The following is a 20600-nucleotide window of genomic DNA, read 5'->3' as shown; positions in this document are numbered from 1 at the left end:
TAAAATGTATTATGTTAATAGATGTACTAATATTGAGCCATTCTTGCTTTCCTGAAATAAACTCTTAGAGCATATTTTTCTTTTTCCACATAGATGAATTCTACTGAATACTATTTCATTTATAATTTTTGTACTTATTTTTAACTGAAATTCAGTTAAAGTTTTTTTAAAACTTTCATCAGATTCAGGTATACACTTATCTAGCCTTCATAAAATAAACAACGGAAGCTTTCTATCCCCTCCCCCCAGCATCCATAGGCAGGTTATATTGCTTAGGGACCTATTACGGAGATTTGTAAAACAATACCCATAAAAGGTATCTGAAAGAGTAACTACTCCCCACGTAAGCTATATACCTGGTTCAAAACTGACTGCCTAAATTTCTGCTCCCTTACGATAAGGGATCAGAGACCTTCCTAAAACTTCTGGAGCAGACACCTATCAAATTAGATTTATGCAATCATGACTAAATTTCAATCCATGGACTCCAGAGTCCCAAACTAGACTCACCTGCAACTCCTGCAACCACTCTTCTCAGTGATCTTTTGATGCCTAAAAATAAAAATGCTCCCTGCTCAAAACCTACGAGAGTGGAAAATTAAAAGCCATTCTTGAATGATGGATGGAGGTAGGACTCAGTAAGAGTCCAGAATACCCTTAGGAAACATAGGGTAGATTATGCGTCTCTGTTTGTGATTAACATTAATACACTTGCCCAGTTTTGAAAAGAGAATAGAAAATGGTCTGACCTAATCATTTCTGTTTTAAGCGGAAAAAGGCAAATTAACTCCAGGTATTGTTTTTTCTTTTTAAAGCCAGGTTAAACAATGTTTCTATAACTCACACATTTGTAGACAGTAAAGGGTGAAAATACTGAAACTATAGTTGTGCTGATCTCCATGAAATAAGGATGTGGCTACCTCATAGTCGACCAGCCACTCTGCTATGGCCAAAAGATTTTAAATTTGTTCTGCTTCAAGAGTAATTCATTTTCTTATTTCACGGTCAAAGAGCCAGTCTTTCTCCATGTGAACACCATTACCTTCTTGAGGAAAGTGAAGACATATCAATGAATACCCTTTCCTCTATTGTGGAAGTCCAAACAAAAACAAAAAACAAAATCCCTGAACAGACAATATAGAAGAACTCTGTGTGAGTGCAGAAGGCAGTAGCATAAAGAAAGAACAGGAATATGAGTGAAAAGAAAAAACAATGTAAAGAGCAGCATAGAGTGTAATGCACTTGATATGTAAAGTACAGAGAAGGAGAAATAAAAGAGAGGGGAATGCAAATATATAGAGAGTAGCATAAATGCTAAAAGGAAGAAGTTAAATATCTAGCACTTCTGCTTCTGGTTAAGATGTAAAATGTTGCAAGAGACTGTCACTCCCATTGGAACACTGAGAAGTGAGATACACTAACAAACCATAGCTTTTGTTAAACCCTTCAGAAAACTGAGGGTGTAAATAAACCAAATGAAAAAAATACAGAGAGTGACAGACCCTTCCTAGAAGAAGAAATGCTCATGGCTAGAATCAACCTTGGCTGAGCAGCAGGAAGAGGAGGATCTTTGAATGAACTTTGAATGAGCCATGTGACCTGCCATGAGACATTTGAATCCTCAAGAGCCCTAACCACAGCCTGAGTCTCACTCATCCATCTACTCGTTCCCATGGGACTTTACATCGTACAGGAGGGTATGCCAATGTAGGATGAGGGCATGAGAACAGAGAGATTCATGCTAAGTTGCACAGGGCTTTCTCTAAGGCACAGGCAGCAGATCAGAGATTGATTCCACCACGTCCTAGGAAGAAGCTTGGGAGAGAGGTAGGAGAGCAGTGAGCTGAAAAAATTGCTCCAGGAATCTAAGGCTGGTTTAACAAACAAAAATGAATTAATGTAACTCACACATCAACAGAATAAATAAGAAAAATATATAAGCATCTCAATCCATACCAAAAAATAATTTGACTAAATTCAACACCATTCATAGTAAAAACGATAGAAAGGAATTCCTCAATCTGATAAAAGGCATTTATGAAAAACCTACAGTTAAGATCATATTTAATGGTGAAATATGAAACACTTTTCTCTTAAGTTTTGGAGCAAAATCAGGAATTCCACTGTTACCACTTCTATCAATATTATAGTGAAAATCATACCTAGCCAGTGCAATAAGGAAAGATACAATGTACAATGCCTGGAAAGGGAAATATGTATCTTTCATTATTCACAGATAGCATGATTGTGTATTTACAAGACTCTATGGAATCTATAAAAAAATTCTTTAGAACTATTATGTGAATTTAGCAAGGTTATTAGATACAAGGTCAATATACAAATAATTGTATTTCTTCCTATTAGCAAATGACAATTGAAACTGTATTTTTGGGGCCGGCCCAGTGGCACAGCGGTTAAGTTCACACGTTCCGCTTCTCGGCAGCCCGGGGTTCACTGGTTCGGATCCCAGGTGCGGACATGGCACCGCTTGGCACGCCATGCTGTGGTAGGCATCCCACATATAAAGTAGAGGAAGATGGGCACGGATGTTAGCTCAGGGCCAGGCTTCCTCAGCAAAAAGAGGAGGACTGGCAGTAGTTAGCTGAGGGCTAATCTTCCTCAAAAAAAAAAAAAAAAAAGAAATTGTATTTTTAAAAATACCTTGTATTTTAGCATAAAAAACCATTAGATATCTAGAAAAGTCTAAAAAATATTATGACCTGTATACTTAACAGAAATACATTGCTCGTAAAAGCTTAAAGACCTAAATAAATGGAATGATATACCTATCATATTCCAGATCAATAGACTCAATATAGTAAAGATGTCCCTTCTCTCCAAATTGATCTATAGATTCAACACAATACCAACTAAAATCCCAACAAGCTTTTAAAAGAAATTGACAAGCTGTTCTAAAATTTATGTGGAAAGACATAGGCTCTAGAATAGGCAAAACAAAAACAACCACCTTGATAAAATAGAACAGGCTGGCAATGACAGAGGATTTTACCTGATTTCGGGACTTACTATAAAGCTACGATAATGTTATTGTCATGAAGCTAGATAAACAGATCAATGGAACAGACAGAGTGTCCAGAAATAGGTCTACATGTATCAGTAGGTAATTGATTTTCCAGTCAAGGCACTACCTAAATCCAATAGAGAAAAGAGTCTTTTTTAACAAATGATGCTAGAATATCTAGACATCTACATTAGAAAAAAATAACTTTGATCCCTACCTCATTCCTATTACAAAAACTAATTTGAGATGGATTTAGACCTAAATATAAAAGCTAGAACTATAAAACATTTTGGAAAAAAACATGAGAATATTCTCATGGCCTAAGGAAGGAAGATTTCTTAGAGCACAAAAGCACTAACTACGAATGAAAAAATTGATAAACTGGACTTAATCAGAATTAAAAATTTCTAATCAACAAAATACACCATTAAGGAAATTATCAGGCAAGACAAAGACAAAAAAATACAGTGACACATATATTTAACAAAAGCACTTGTATCCATAAAATATGAAGAATTCTTAGAAATAATAAAAAGAAAATTTTTTTAAAGTAAGCAAAAGACTGGAACAAACAGTTTATTTAACAAAAAGATAGATGAATGGCCAATAAGCACAGGAAAATGTGCTCAACATAATTAGTCATCAGGAAAGTGCAAATTAAGATCACAATGAGATACCACCTCATACCCACCAGAATGTTAAATAAAACTGATTGACAATATCATTGTTGGTGGAGTAACCAGAAGTCTCATACATAATTAATAGTAGGAGATTAAGCTTATATAATAACTTTGATGAACAGTTTGACACTTTCCAGAAAAGTTTAACACACATTTGCCCTATGACCTATTCATTATAACTTTTCAGTAATTAACCTTCAAAATAAAATCAAATATCCACACAAATACTTGACACTCAAATCTTCACAGACACTTTGTTCATCGTAGTCAAAAGCTGGAAGCAATTAAATGTCCATCAATAAGAGAATGAATAAACAAATTGTGGTATATCACTACAAGATAATACCATTCAGCAATAAAAATGGGTAGACTGAGTCACTCAGCAACAGGAATGAATCTCAAAAGATGCCAGATACAAGAGAGCACATATTAGATGATTTCATTCACACAAACATCAACAAGAAAAACAAATCTATGTTGGTCTATATGGGAAAGTGGTTGACTCAGGGTGTGGGGGGTGGCAACTGACTGGAAAGGGGCACAAGGGAACTTTCTGGAATGATGGAAATATTCTATATCTTGCCTTGGTAGAAGTTATGTGGTCATATGTAACCGTCAAACTCATTGAACTGAACACTTAAGATCTGTCTACTTTATTGTATGTAAATTATATCTCAGTAAAATACAGATATGCTCTTCATAAATATATACCGCTTACCAACCAGTAGAAAGGTAGTGAAGTTATTTACAAAAGGCAGCAACATTCTAGAACTCTGAACTACTTCTGTATTGAATCAGTAACTCCCCTTGAGAATTATCATAACACAGAGAGGAGCATTCCAAAAGGCAAAGGCTGAGTCAAGGAACAGGTTGAGAGGACCCCATAGTATTTACACATAAAAGAAAAGGGAAAAACAAGGCCAGGGGGACAAAAAGCAAAAGCTTGAGACATAAACTTAGCCACTTAACAGGTAATAACAGCTATTTTTTCATGAACAGTAGTTGGCATTTCATTATAAAATATTTAGACATCTGCAATTAGGTATGCATCCTTAATTTAAGTGCTTACAAATTTTGGATATGGGTTTTTTCCTATAGTGGAATATCGGCTTTTTTCCTCAATTAATCAATTTTTCAGCTCCACATAAAGAATGCCTTTAAAGTATCAGTTGAAGTAAAAAATACCATACTGTGGGATGTGAAAATGAGGGAAATCCTATCAACAATATATGTACCATAGCGTAGCCTGGAAAAAATAAAGGATTTTTAACTTGGCCTACTTAAGTTTTCAGAATCCAGATTTCTTCTTTTTATAAGGGGCATAATAATACTTCCCTCAAAGAAGTTTTGTGGAGATTAAAGAAGAAACAATAATATATTATATTTATAACATAACTGTGTTATAAACATATCATAGCTATAATATAACAAACTATAGTTTATATAACATAAACTTTAAGATAATACATTAAACATAGTGCTTAGTATGTACTTAGTGACCAATAATCTTAATTTCTTTTTCCTTACCTACTGTACTGTATCTTCTAGATAGAGAGGAAAGCCAGCTCACAGAATTTGTATCTCAATAGCTATAGTTAGACTTTACCTTCTAACATGTCAATATAGAAAATCAAGCCAAGCCAAAGTACACTAAATGTAAATGGTTTTATTTTCCACAGAAAAACATATAAACTGAACTGGACACTTCTGTCTAGGGAATTGTACTAGAACTAAATTGCCTTGGGCATGTAACACACACAGGATGCAATAAATTTACATCCAATCTTGATAAGGTCACTTTTTCCGTAAGGTATAAACAGGAGATTGCTAGTAACTGGTAACAGAAACTGTCTTAGGACACATATCCTCACCTGAGAAATGTTCAGTGTCTCCTGGACAAGGGACTCTGTCCTGTAAGCTGAACATCTAACAAGCTGGGGCTACAGCAAACACTTATTTACTCTAAGAGTGAAAGGAATGGGGCAACGTGCATACTGCAAAATACATCAGAAATTCAAATTTCCACCATGAGCAAAATCAATCCTGTGACCTAACTATATGTTTGCAGATTAATGGCTGTCCTCAGCTGGGTGTTGAAAGAGCCTTGCTCAGTACCTTCCAAAACACCACTTGCATGGGAAGGAAGAGAAAGAGAGACCAAGCTGTTGACGTTCTTTTCCTTCATAGATTTCTCCTTCCTCTGAGGTTTTTCTGTAATATCTGAAAGACCCAGATTCCCAGCTTATTTCCCTAGGGCTGAAGACTGTAAATGATGTGCTAAAAATACTTTTGTCTATGTTGTTTCAGTTTCTAGGAGTTTTAAAATAGAGCCTACAACCAGCCTATATCCAGAAGATAGCAACTTCCCTGTTAGAACCTGGGCTCGCATATCCTAGCCACAGGATTCAATTTCAAGTATAAAGTCCCCATCAAACAGCTGGATGTTAAAAGAGCCCATTTCTCATTTTCCTTGAGGAAAAGAATAAAAAAGTCACTCTAATTCTAAGGATGACCCAGTCACCACTATACCCATCTCCCCACTTGTCAAGTGCTCTCTATCCATCTTCCACAGAGGGAGACTTACTGCAATGAATGGGAAGGATGATGGATGTAGTACGAGGAAACAATAGTCATTGTGAATCAACTGTTGGACTCTTCTCATTCATTACAATGATTAATTGCATTTCTGCTGAAGTGAACAAGTAAGATAATCAACCTTAGGATCAGTTATTTAGAAGAATACAAGAAAAACAAATAGTTGTTAGATAATAGTTGCATAGATGAAAGGTTATCATTTCTCTTTAAAAATATCTAATATTAATATGTTTTTAAATGAATATGAAACAGCAAAGTAACAAATTTGTTTGACTGGTTAACTCCTAGTAATGATAAACTCAATAGGAAAAGTTAAGCAAGTTGGTCATCTGACTCAACTACTTAGTATTCAGCCAGTAAAGAAGATCTCATTGTCCTGGGTCAGCCTAATATGATCAATGGTTTGCCAGGATCAAACATTCAAACTACTTTTAAATACATGTAAATAATTCATTAATTTTCCAAAACACACAAATATTCATCATCTCATTTCTTAAGCTTTGAAAGTATCATGATCTTAAAATATTTAGGTTGCTAAGTGCTCATAATTATAAATTGTACTTTAAAACCACTTCCTGTTTCCCCCTTCCTCACTCCACTCTGCCCCAAAGAAAAACTTAAGAAATGAGAGAAAAGGTGCCAGGATAAGGACTGTATGTCCACGGGGACTATTAGCATATTAATGAACTGTGTTTCCCTTTACACTTCCATCACCAAGCTAATTGTCAGTTATTTTAAGGAAGAGGTTATGCCTTAATTAACAGCACTTGGTAAATGAAAGCCGGTTGCATTTCTTAAGTATGTTCAAATTTCACAAGTCTTATTTCACAGCAGGAATTCCAGTTCATCCAATACTTTTACATGATAACACCTCCGATCAAGGAAGAAAGTCATTAAAAGACCCTAAATAATTAGTTTCCAGAATAGAAGCCAACAAGAAGTATAATTAATGAGTAAGCTTATTATTTATCCCTAAAGCATTAACAGATATGCACATTTTAAATGAGGGAGATTGAAAGGGACAGAAACATCTTTGGTACTTAGTATTTCTAACTCTGATATTTCTAAGGATTTAACAAACCCAAGGGTTTAGGGGCAACATTTTCATCTCTGTAGCATAGTGACCCTTCCATCTTCTGTCCTGTCTATGCCATGGCACTATTGGGAGGATTGAATTTGATCATGTGCTTGGAAGAACATAAAATCCCGTAGTTGCTGCTTTGTTTTCCATCATACTGATCATTTCTCTGCTTTATTTCTCCTTGGCCCAGTTGTATCACCTCCTCCCACCAGCCTCTCAAACCGTATCTCCCTCATTCCCAACTTTATGATTTTTCCCCCGTTCTCCCCATTTCTCTCTCTCCTATGGCAGAAAAAGGAAGCCTTGCCCAGTGGCTTTGTGCAGTCTATCAAACCTGGTCCCTGATCTCCCAATGCAGTCCACTCCTTTTCCATGTCACCTCAAAAACAGGGAGAATGAAGAGAAAGGAAAAAACAAACTTCCAAGCAAACATTTTTTTAAAGTTGCCAGTTTTAACCCCAATTTTTTGTCTCTTAAAATAGTTTTATCTTCCCCTCTTCTTTAAAGTCAGAAATAATCAATGTAGGACAACTTAAGAAAAAACAAATTAAATATGGAAAAAGATTTTGGTTAATATTCCCTTATTTGACTTTTACCATTTATGAGGGACCGTGAGGCAGTAGTCAAAATGTTAACTGCCATAATAATAGCAGCAATTTACACATATCAATTAATCTGTAGCAGTCAGTCTTCTAAATATTTTACATATATTAACTTATTTTATCTTTACAACAACCCCACAAGGTAAATATTACAAACGAAGAAACAGACACCCAGAATTAACTCTCCCAGAGTCACAAAGCTGGTGAGCAGAATAGGAACCAGTCTGCCTTCTAGATAATTGTATTGGACTGCCATAACTGTTCTAGTCTACGTATATGCTGTGCATTTAATTAGGCATTTCTTCTGCAATTTTAAACAAATGAACTTTCCTGGGACTAAGATGAGTAGAAATTCCTCCAATATAGAATATTTTTTCTCTATTAGACATCCCCACCATCTATCTATGTTATATATTTTGTGGTAAAGAATGGAAAGAAGAGAAATAGTCAAGTGGGGCAGAAATGCCTAAGTGAGGGAAGGCAGGGCAGAGTTTAAAGCCACCTTTCCCCCAGACCTAGACAATGTAGTGCGTGATTCTCCAAGTCCAGCCGCCCCTCTTAGCTTCAACCAGTACTCTCCCAGAACCTACTGCCCCACCTGCCTTCAAAGTGTTTTCTAGCTTGAGCTTCACCATTGACCATTAAGACTCCCATAACCCCCTGCCTTGAAAACAGACAAAAATTCATGCTAACAGGAGAGATTTAAAGGAGAGGGTTCCCTTTCAACCATCCCGTTCCCCACACCTACCCAATAGCATTCCCTCCTGTCCAAGAATTTTAAGAGTGGCTTCTAGAGATAGTGCCAGGGTACTTAACTGTTTACCCATAAGGTCTCATTCAAGTGGAGGAAAAGTCAGAGCCTGTAGGAAGTGGAAGACTGAAGAATCTCCGACAACAGACCACAGGGACTTTACATGACCTTCACGTAAAGAGGCCAATTCAAGCTTCTGCCTAGTGCTTCCAGTTACCTCCTCTGCTTGCTTTGGTGCCAGGAATAACTTCAGGAAAACAGAGGGAGTTTCTCTCTATACAGTTGTAAAAGAACCAACTGTGAAAGTAGAGTACTTTATCAATCCCCTGTTTTAGAATAATTACAATGCCTAGAAAGTTTTCAAACATTATTTAATCTCTTCCACTTGCATTCTGCTCACAATATTACTCCTTCAGCAACTCTTAAAACAACAAAAATGTAACCCAAAAGTTCAAGCCAGCCTTCTGAAAAAGAGGAAAATCTGTTTTGAAAGCTTTTGCTCCTAACCAATTGCCAATTTGGCACTAGGCCAAATGAATTTGGAAAAAATCCCAGTAAACTATAAACATAAACACAGGACAAACACTTTCTTTGAAAAATGCCAGTTACATTAAAAAACCCAATAGTTTAGAAAAGCATAATTCCCTTTCCCAAAGAAAGAAAGAAGTACAAGTACTTACAGTGTCTTGAGACTTATCCTTGACATCATAGACTGTTAGCTTTATTTTGGTCTCCTCATAGATGGGATAGTCAGATGGGAATGTGACACCAGTCAGAAACAGTGGGTCTCTTGTTCCCTGTGACAGCACAAGCAGACAACTTTGATTCAGTAAGGCAGCAACTGCAGTCGGCAGCACGCAGTGACATATGAGAATGCAGAAAGTGTGCCCGGGTCTGTTTGTTTTTCTAGGAAGTAGTTCTATTAGAAGACAGAGCTGAATTGCCAAGTGATGCTCCTGGGCAACCACTTGGCCCAAGGCCCCAAAGTACTGATAGAGCTGTTGATAGTAAATGGCCCTGCATCGTTGTCAGAACTGCGAATAGTCTTGAAAAACTCTTTATTTTCATTATATGCATAGCCCTTCTTTAGACTCAGTTGTCAGTCGATTTAGAATACATTTAATGGATATAACCTGTAATTTATGCAAATAATCTAAGATATTGACTGATTGAATTAAAATGAAGCTATTTTCTCAGAAAGAACCATTTGGTAATCTCATGCTGTCCATTTATTTCCTTTCTATAGTGATTCAACTGAAAGCTATGCTCTGATGGTATCCACTTGTTTTTAGATGTTTAGCTGTGTTTTTTTCTCAGACTGATTTGAAAACTAATGAAAGAAACTAAATATGATGGATTTGGGGCTATGAAATTACTAGCTCAGGATGCAGAGCAGAGGCTATTTCCATGCCTCCAAATTCATTTTTAGAGAGCTGACATCTAATATTAAATTTTATAACTATATTTAAATATATATATTGCCAAATATTATTGAGGCACTTGCTAGAGTGCTGTAAACCATCTGTCTATGGCAGTGTCTGAAAACCCAAGTTGTTCATTTATTCATTCACTCTTTCTTCTTTTCACTCACCAAATACTACTTTTGGTTACACTCTGTGTTAGACAGTGAATAAAACAGCCAAAAAGTTACATATGTTCAAATATAAAATTTTGAAACGTGTGAAAATAAATACTTTCTTTTAAATTAAAACAATATTTAAAAAAATAATTAAGTTGGAATAATACCTGAAAATGTTTTCCATATAAATGAACAATTTTACAATCATAGTCAAGTTTTCTTTACATGAATAAGACTATTCTTGTTAATTCGACTACAGCATTAACTGCAAATTATACCAACATTGGAACCTCAAGTTCCAAAAGGGCAGTTTCAAGGCTATATGTAGGATCTGGGTCAGTCCCATTAAAGAAATGAGTCGAGTTTAGTCTGAATCATTTCTTCCATCAACCCGGCGTCAAGGGGCCAGTCAGCACTGAGCAAGCCAGGCCTGGGGTAGGCTACTCAGTTTCTGGCAGAGAAACTCCTCATTCAAAACAGACAGGGCTCACAAGTCTAAGAAAAGCATGCAGAGGTAAGGAGTTTAGAATACACTTTCGTTAGTCCCAGATGCTCAAATAAATATCTCTCATTCACTAAGGTTGTGAAACGTGTGATGAGAACAAAATAATCAAAAGGGAAACACTTCCTCTTTTGAATCTGATCCAACACCATAACAAGTTTCCACCTGACACATTTTGAATATTATATTATTAACAATAAATGTAAATAGGAAATCTCTCATCTAATGAGTAATATTTACACATTTTGCCTAGAAGCATTAGTTTCTCAAATTAATCATCTACTTTTCTTTGAAAAAAATCATACTTTAAAAAAAGAAACCAACAGCAGAGAATATAAAGTTTCCACAGACAGACTGAAGAATACAAGAAAAAGTGAAAAGGGCAAAAATACTTAGTGGGTTTAAAACTTTGCTCGGTAACTTTATGACTTTCTTCTTTTCCCAAAAATAAATATTCATTCCATTTAAGCTAAAAATATTCGGGTTTTTTTTTTTTTCTCTATTTGGTGCTCTATTAGAGGATTCAACGTGGAAATTTTTTTATTTACTAAGGAAAAATACGATCGTTTATGAAAAAGGCACGTTCTTCCTCCGTTTGTTTATTCTGGTAAGTTACCAATGCATGCTTAATAACCTCAGGTATGCTTTCCCAAATGACAGAGGACAGTAACAGCGTAGCTACAGGGCATGAACTAACTTATTTTAGCTGTTTGCTCAGATCCAGAGAGAGATTGAGAGAGACAGAGCGCGAGCGTGAGAGTAACGCAGGCAGACGGCATGCTCACCTCCACAATTTCCGTGCTCGAGTATCTTGTCAGACTCTGCTCCGCGGGGTGGATTACTGAGATCTGCACCAGAGTATTCAGCTTCCGATCACGGACGGGAGCCACAAGATCCTTGCATGCTGGCAGTGACAGAGGAAAGAGAAAGAAAAGAAACTAACACCATATCTCGGAGAAAACTTCTGTCCCGGGCTGGAAGTAAACTTCGCTACGGTGCTGAATGAAATCTCCTGGGACGCTGGCTGATTGTACAGAGGAAGTCCCTTGGAAGTACCTTACAGAATAGGAAGTCACGTGCTGTGGAGCTGAATTGAGAGTTCATTTCCACTGACCACATTTGCAGCTCTTGTAAGTCTCGACTGCCTTGGGATCACAGCTCCGATGCATGACTGCACACACCGCTGAGGGACTTGAGTGACTGTAATTAGTCTCCTAGACTGACTAAATTGATTTGGGCCATATCCGGGAAACTTTACACTCTCTTCCTTATTGACACTGGCTGGATTGGTTCAAAGGTTCGAAAGTACACTTGGTCCTTACCTATGTCTTCTCTACAGCTGACCTCTTTCGGTCATTACCCAGGAACAGAAACTGGAAAGAGGGGCTATCCTACCACACAGCACACAAGCCACAAGGGAGGGGCAGAGGACGTGTTAAAAACACCCTCTGTCTGGGATTCCAGCCAAGTCTGGGAGGGAGAAATATAGAATCAGGATGGGTTAATTTTTGCCCAGGGGCCACAAATGTAAGAAATTTCCCTTGAGACACCAGGCTCATATTACAGACTCTCACCACCATACCATATTTCCTTGAGTATTTTCTCCTCCCACATATCGTTTCCCCCATTTAGGGAAGAAAAACCCAGAAAAATATTCTTTTTCAGCAAGTCCAACATCTCCTCTCACTATGCTTTCTCCCCTGGCTTTGAAATAGTAATTTTACTACCTGCAGTTGGAGTGCTAAGTATGATGCAGTGTCCTCACCAGCGGGGGTTCAAATTCAGCTCAGCTGGTGGCCTGAGGCAGGCAGGAGCTGTGATGGGGGAACTGAGAAGTGGCCCTGGGTCCTGGATTCGTGGTGAGAGTGTGCTGGGCTCTATACAATCCCTACCCCAAACTTCTAACCAGTGAGGGAAGGGAGAGAAGGACCAGAGTATTTAAGTTACGCTGTGGTACTGCAGTCATTTACAGGAGCCCCTCCACTGGGATGGAGGTACTACGGCTTAAATCTGAAACTTGAAAGCAAAGGAAATTATCAATGTAATTATCACCTCTCAGTCACTGGCAGATCCTCACTTATAGAGGAAAAAGCAGGGGCTTTGGAATGAAACAGGCCTGGTGTTTGTCCAGCTCTCCTAGCTAAGCAATGCTGGGCAAATTATTTAACTTCTTGCCAGACTTTGAGATCCTTTTACTCCTGTCTGGTATTTTGTCATAATTTTTCCTTATTGAAACCACATTTCTCTAGCAATACAGGAGGGCTTAAGAAAGCATGTGTAGAAAAAAGAATAGCTAGAGTTTATTTAGCCCTCACTGTTTTTGAGGAATTTTGCTAATTATCTCTTTATTTCTCAAAACAGTGCTTTGAATTATTATTTCAGTTTTACATATTAAGAACAAGAATATGAGTGCTCCACATTTGCATTACTAGAAATCTCTGGCAGTTTCCTTAATGTCCCACCCATCAGCTCCATTTCTTTTCTTGGCTACCGAATTCCTCTCTGCACAATGCCACCTCTCTTTGGAAGACCCACTCCCTTGATTCTTTCTTGTCTAACCTAAGAGATCTACAGTTTTAGAAAATACTGATGTGAGGTTTCAATAATGTCAACATATTGCCGGAAGGAAAAAAAAAACAGCTAGATTTAAACTTGACTCTTCTTCGGTGGTTATTTTGATCATTTCCTCTACTTGCCTTATGAATGTGTTTAATTTTACCACTCATTCTCTTGGTTTTCTGCTCACAGTACAGCACTCTCTCCACTTACTAACATATATCTGTCCTTGGATTTTAAAGCTGGAGTCACCTTGTTTCAAATACATGCATCTTGCCCACTCTCTGCCTGTAGTCTCTACCATATGATCTTACGACACTTTTGCTCAAATAAGACACTCCTTTTCTGATTTCTTATCAGGCTTGGTTGTGGGCTGTGGTTAGTTCTCAGAAGCGAGCAGCTGTTCTCCATTTTATCAGAGAAACTCTCAGACTCACTCTTGAGAAAAACAGAGAAAATCTCCATTAAACTGAAATGTTCTGTCCAACTCAATTTGCAGATCCCCTGATAGTGATGAAGTAAAACAATAATAATGACATTTTGTATTTCTTTATATTCTATAGCGCTAAAACCAGGCAAAGAAAATAAGTCACATCTTGGGCTGCACATATCTCTTTTCTTCCCAATAGCCCAGAGCATTTACTGTTCCCCAAGGCTTATACAGCAAGATGTCATGGAAAGATCCTGAAATCAGTCAGAATTCCTGAGCTGTAGTCCCAGATTCCTTGTTTTCTACTTATGTGACGTTAGGTCACAAAAGCTTAGATAGTCAATTTCCTCACCTGTCTACCTATTTCTCAGGGTTGAGTTGAGAAAGAAACTAGGCCCTGTTTACGAATGGACTTTTCTATGCAAAAATAAAGTTTACTAATATCATTATACTAATATTTACCAATATTACTACCAACATTTGCCAATATTTGGTGTTTTGTTATTTTGTAAAATGGATTTATTGACTTAGTCATATCCAGACAGCTCCTTAAAAGTTGTTACCAAGTCCAGTATTTCTTTGTAAATACCAAACCAGTGTATGAGTCATTGCATTTCATAAAGTGAAACCTATGCACACGTTAGGTGTATAGGAGGGTGATGAACGATGAGTGATTGGATTGCTTCATGGAGCTATTACTCATTTGATCGCTATAAAGCTTAACCGGCATTGGAATAATTCAGTAGCCAATTGAGAAGCCTTAAAAACATGTTTTCAAAAAGTGTTATATCAGTCTTCCAGACGTACTTACCATTGCCTACTACCCAAACAAAACTCTAGTCTAGGAGTGGCCTGCATAAACGGCCTTCCTCAACTCACAAGACTAAAAGAATGTTTTGGGGTTTTGCTTCACTTGTTTCATCTCATCTTTTTAAGACTCAAGTCAAATGAGGAGCAACACATAAATGCCTCTCTGCAATCATTCACTCATCAGTAGATTTTTACTTTTATTTCTGCCTTTTTACTGGCTTCTCTTTGGACTGAGCTATTTAAAAGTATGCGCAGAGCCCAGAGGAGTTTAATTATACAAGATGTTGATAGGTTGGGATTCAAATGTGCTTGTGTCCACTGAATTGACTAATTTTTACTGAAAAGAAGAAAAAATAACAATATAGAATAATTTTTTTAAAAAAACTATAATTTGAAACTTTTCTTTAGAAAAAATAAGAGCTACGAGTGACTATTTTTCCTGTTAACTTTGCTACAGTAAATAACAACCTGAGGGCTCATTTTCTCTTGCCAGCTGTGCCTGAGATGCCTACAGGCGTCCCCAGCTCACATTTGTACAGGAGCCAGACAGCTCTCACTCTAGTAGAGGAAAATCCCCAGTAGAAGTGTAATGACAAAAATAAATGGAGCTTCAGTAAGTCAGGGGAGGGGAAGGCACTGAGCAAACTGGAAAGCCTATGCTGCATCAAAAGAGGGACCTCATTTCAGACTCACTGCTTGAGGAAATGAAAGCCCTCTGTGGCTTGATTTTAGGATTTGTCCAAAGCTTGCAATCCCAGTTACTGTGTAGGCTAAAGCTGTAAGAGTCACACAAAATATATCTGTAACTGGATTTGACCTAATGACCAGAAGTTGCCCACCTCTGCTCTAGATGCTTAAAACTACTAATTAGATTCTTAGGAAGAGAGCACAGATCATTTTTGGCTCCTGTAGTTCCAATATTTGAAAGACCCGAAGCTAAAGGGCAGGTATCTTCAGAGTTCTTGTTGAGTTAAATAGTCCATCTACCCCAAAATACTTTTTTTTAATAAAATATCAGTTTTCACTTCATTCAACCATCATTTCTAAATCATGTCAAGTCTACTGAGTCCGTGGAACCTTTCCATTACTCTAGCCCACTTTGGCTGGGATCCTAAAAATGTCTCTTAACTCGTCTATCAGAGAGCTCAGTCCCAGCAAGAATCAATTTGAAATAGAACACAGCTATTGGTTCAGGTGCCTTTGAATTCAGCAGCACTGGCCGAATCCTGTTCTAAGATCCATATTGGATAGATAGAACACAAATAAGCAGAGGGGTCTGCCAAGGGCAATGGCATGAGCCACCAGGGCAGTGTGAGCTCATGGTTGAATCCAAGCAACTGTCTCTTTCCCTTTCAGAATGCTTTCTTCTGTAAGTCAGGTCATTTTTCTTGCCTCATCCTATTTCATGTCTCTTCTCGCCATTCTGGGCTGGTGGCATCTAACAAAGTTTATCCTCTTTCCTCCGGAACAAAGCAATGGCCACAAGCAGAGGAGGTAGGGGTGGGGGACTTTCCACATTTCTACAATTCTCTTCTTAAATTAGCCAAAGGAAAGTTAAGCTTAGAGGAGAAACCACACAGCGTAGCATATAGAGGATAAAGAAATGTGGTTTTTCTTTCTCTTGAGATAAAACTATTTGAAACCAGGATCTAACCTAAGGAGCTATGTGACTTTGCATAAATTACTCTATCTCTTTCAGCCTCTATTTTCTTATTTGTAAAATGGAAATAAAAGGACAAATTTCATAGACTTGTTATAAATATTATATGAAGTAATGTATATAGAACGCTAGGCACATAATAGGTCCTTCATTTATTATTATTAAGATTAATATGAATATACTTATGCATTAACACAAAAATGGATTTTATCCATCTAATATTCTTACAGTAATTAAATGCTCAAGATGCTCCAGGTTGCTCCTGATTTTGTGTAACTTTATTCTTTTTCAATAAAAGCACTTTATTAAATATATAACTGCGATTTTTAGGGACTTTCTTGTTTTCATATAGACAAATAAAAAAAATTTTAAACCCTGTACTGGTTTGTTTACTAATTTCAGAAATCATAGGTATCATTAATATATTGCCTTCTGTGAAACCAGATGTGCACACTGAGACTTGTTAATTTCACCTCTGACTGGGCACTTCCAAATGAGAAGCCAAAAATAGCAGAAAGCTTCCTTCCTTTTTTTTTTTTTTTTTTGAGGAAGATTAGTCCTGAGCTAACTGCTGCCAATCCTCCTCTTTTTGCTGAGGCAGACTGGCCCTGAGCTAACATCCATGCCCATCTTCCTCTACTTTATATATGGGATGCCTCATGGCTTGCCAAGCAGTGCCATGTCCGCACCCGGGATCCTAACCAGTGAACCCTGGGCTGCTGAGAAGCAGAACGTGGGAACTTAACCGCTGCGCCACCAGGGCGGTCCCAGAAAGCTTTATTTTCTGACTGTCCTCAGATGTACTACAGGTAAAAGGTCAACTCACCATCCAAGTGGGAGTTTAACTGAAAAGTTAGTGTTCCTTTACTTAGAGAGTGATGGCCCATAGGAAAGTATTATCTTAATAACTGAGATGGCCCAAGGGGTCCTGGAGAGACTCACTCCTCTCATCTGTACATTCTTTCATTAAAAAGGAAGGCTGTGAAGACTAATAAAGCTTCTTTTTCTTGCAATTAAAAATGAATGCTACAGCTAGGACCCCACATAGCCCAGTGGAATCATACCCTCTCCTCTGATGAAAGATCACCTCTTGTACCCTCTACAGACTCTTCTTAGGAAAAACAGAAGAGAGAAATTCATGCCCTTCAAGGGCAAAAAAGGCCAGGGTACAGGAGACAGGGTCATCTTGAAGAGAAAAGTGGCCTTATATAAACAGGAATTTAGGGAATAACCATCTAGCTTCCAGGCTCCTCCAGAGCACCATTCTTATCTTACTACCGCTAAGAGAATCAGCCGCTTCCCTAGGGTTATGCGTAAGACTCTTGCAGCCTAGAATGCAGTTTTTTTATCCACTTCTCAGATTCTTAAGGTTTGGTCAGGTTTCTCAAAAATGTCACATATATCCTTGCTCCTTGTACTACAGAAAATTAGATGCCACTAATCAACGGATATGCCAATTTAGGTTATGTTTCCAGTCCAATAAATTACTGGACTCCTTTACACAGTTTCACAGTTACCATTTTATACCAGTGATTACATCTAGATTAAATCAATTTACATCATACATTAAAAGATATATGTAACACTTAAAAAGCCTAATAGCCCCTGTCTTTCATTATTTTGCCAGTATAATATGCTTTCCTATTTTTAGTTTCTTCTGCCTTTCTGTTCTTTATACTTCCTTTCTCTCAGGAATTTTAAGATAGCAATTTTCTGAAGCCTAGGCTGCTAACCTCTACAGTTCAGATCTCCTGAGTAGATTCAGAAGACAATACTGCCTCATTCCCAGGGCACTGCATCCCCTGATAATTCAGCTGTGTGTAGTACAATGGCCGAATGCACAGCGTCCTTGCCTCATACTAATATCCACAGAATGAGAATTTCCTAAGTAGATGGGAGCACTCTATTCACTTATGAATATTTTCTTAAGGCTATTTCTTAGAAAAATGTGTCTCTATATCATTTCGACCTGATGTAGGGCCATTAATATATATCCTTCCGTGTTCATTCTGTCTTCTCGCGATAATCTTTAAGAGTCTCGAATTCACTGAGTCTAGCGTCACATCTTGCCCTCCCTGTTCATTTAGCTTATTTTCAACTGATAGAGCCACTTTCTGTAATTTTTCTCACTTGGTATTATTTCTTTGTGTTCTCTTCTCTGCTCTCTCAGATGTCCTCTCTGACATATGTTTCTCTCATCGCTCTGAAAGATGAGGTCATCAAAGTCATCACTTGTAAATTTATAAGACTTGGGACTAGTGAGGTCAGGAATACATTTCTCTTAGCAAACCATAGCTTCTCCCTCCAGTTAAGTAACCATTTTTTAAAGCTTTGTAGAAATAAAACAAAAACGCGTTATTTTCCCCTTAACTGTGCTGTGGGAGATTTTAATTAGCACATAGTTCCCTAAAGAGTATGTAACTATGCATATGTGCCAACATAAGCAATATTTGTTGGAAAAAATAAAAAAATGTATAAAAGTTGGTGTGTAAAACTGATTAGAAAATTTGAAATTATTTTTTATTTCTCCTTTTTTTTCTTTGTCTTTTAAGGCACTGAGTTCAAAATATTAATGTTTCAAGTTCAAACTTAGGGTCTTACTTTTCAAGGAGGATAAGTATACCCACAACTTGAACCAACAGTATTAATTGTAGGTTTCTAGAAAGTCAGGGGGTAAAAAGCAATTCAGTGTTTAAGGTTGAAAGATAAGAAATCACCCAAGGGGCCGGCCTGGTGGCGCAGTGGTTAAGTGCGCACATTCCACTTCAGCGGCCTGGGGTTTGCTGGTTCAGATCCCAGGGGCAGACATGGCACCACTTGTCAAGCCATGCTGTGCCAGGCATCCCACACATAAAGTAGAGGAAGATGGGCATGGATGTGAGTTCAGGGCCAGTCTTCCACAGCAAAAAGAGGAGGATTGGCAGCAGATGTTAGCTCAGGGCTAATCTTCCTCAAAAAAAAAAAAAAAGAAATCAACCCAAGGAATCGATACACATACACACACAAACTAAACGAACCAACCAACCAACAAATAAACAAAGACGCTGAATGAAAGAATTTCTTAAATATTCTGAAATAATCCTAGATTTTTTGCTCCTATACTACAACAATAAAATGTGAATATCGTACAAATGTTAAGGTTGTTCTCCTTAAGACAGTAAATAAAGTATGCAAAAAAGATGGGAAACATGGGGGTGGGGGTCAGGAGGCACAATTTACTACATACTTACCACGTGCCAGGTGGCATTAGGCTTAAACTTTTCATGTGTTAGCTCATTCCCAGAGCAATAATGGCCTATTGCTACCTCAGAGTTCTATTAGTGCCATATCCATATTTTTTACTAATCAGTCAGTCAGATTTGTAGATCACAACATATGGCTCAAGCAGGAAGACTATTTTTTATTTATTTTGTACCAATAGCTCAGAATTCAGCAGTCTGAGTTGATTTTTTGACAATAATGTCATTCTTCTCCGTCTGGTCCTCTGCATGTTCAATGGTGATTTAGCTTTGTAATGAGAATTTAAAGACTCAACACTCTGATAATAGAATCCAAATAAAGCTTGAGGAAAGGATGAGACTAATGCCACAGGGAGGAAGCAGATGACAGAGTTATTGAGGAACATGGGTATTAATTTACAAGAGGGAATTTAAGAGACTCTGTTATAGAAATATTGCTTTAGAATTCTTGCTACATTGAGATCTGAGCACCAGGGCTCCTAAATTTCATTATAACTGGATTCACTTATAAGTTATATTGATTTCCTTGATATAAAAGGCTAGATTCAGCTTGTTGAGCAATAGTTCCTGAAATAAAATTTGTGACTTTTTTCCCCCATTACAGAACAATATAAAAACATGCCACCATAATTTATGTGTCTCTGTGTGTACGTGAAATAAAAAACATGTTGCCTTTTAAAAGAAAAAAAATGACTGGGAAGATGAAATTCCCTTCTTTAGTTGGGAACATCATACACACTAAAATAAACAACCCACTCAGTACCCGTTCTCAATTTAAGTATCATTGAAGAATCCAGAGAGAAAAAAAGAACCTCTGCCTGGAACAATGGTGCTCTCGGGAAACGCTCTTTGATTGTCTGTGCTCTGGAGCAGTGAACATGCCAGCTGTACAGCAGACAGCATATTTACATATGAAAAGAACAAATTTGGTTCAAATCACTGTTGTCATACCAGAAGACTCGCATTCTCCAGCTTGTCCCCTACTCCCTCAGCTTCTCTCATGTCAATCCTCAGAAAATTCTATTTTGTCTTGTTTTCACGAATATTACCCAGGTGACTGAGACTCCCTCCTCAAACAATTGGATTAAAAACA

The 20600-nt window shown here is 37.5% G+C and overlaps 1 protein-coding gene across 29 annotated transcripts in view; it reads right to left on the bottom strand.

The window, feature by feature from the left end:
* The window catches only part of INPP4B (inositol polyphosphate-4-phosphatase type II B), a 747831-nt gene that overhangs the window by 319439 nt on the left and 407792 nt on the right, over nt 1-20600 (bottom strand). For 21 of the 29 annotated variants that reach the window (XM_070258367.1, XM_070258371.1, XM_070258379.1 and 18 more), the window contains 2 exons: nt 11598-11716; nt 9412-9528 (listed from right to left, as the gene is read on the bottom strand). In XM_070258367.1, the coding sequence (XP_070114468.1) occupies nt 9412-9528; nt 11598-11716 (236 nt within the window). The other 8 variants (XM_070258474.1, XM_070258426.1, XM_070258429.1 and 5 more) reach the window with 7 other exon arrangements.

The sequence above is a fragment of the Equus caballus genome, chromosome 2 (genome assembly GCF_041296265.1).
Source record: "Equus caballus isolate H_3958 breed thoroughbred chromosome 2, TB-T2T, whole genome shotgun sequence".
NCBI lineage: Eukaryota > Metazoa > Chordata > Mammalia > Perissodactyla > Equidae > Equus > Equus caballus.
This window is presented reverse-complemented; position numbering and strand designations above follow the sequence as displayed.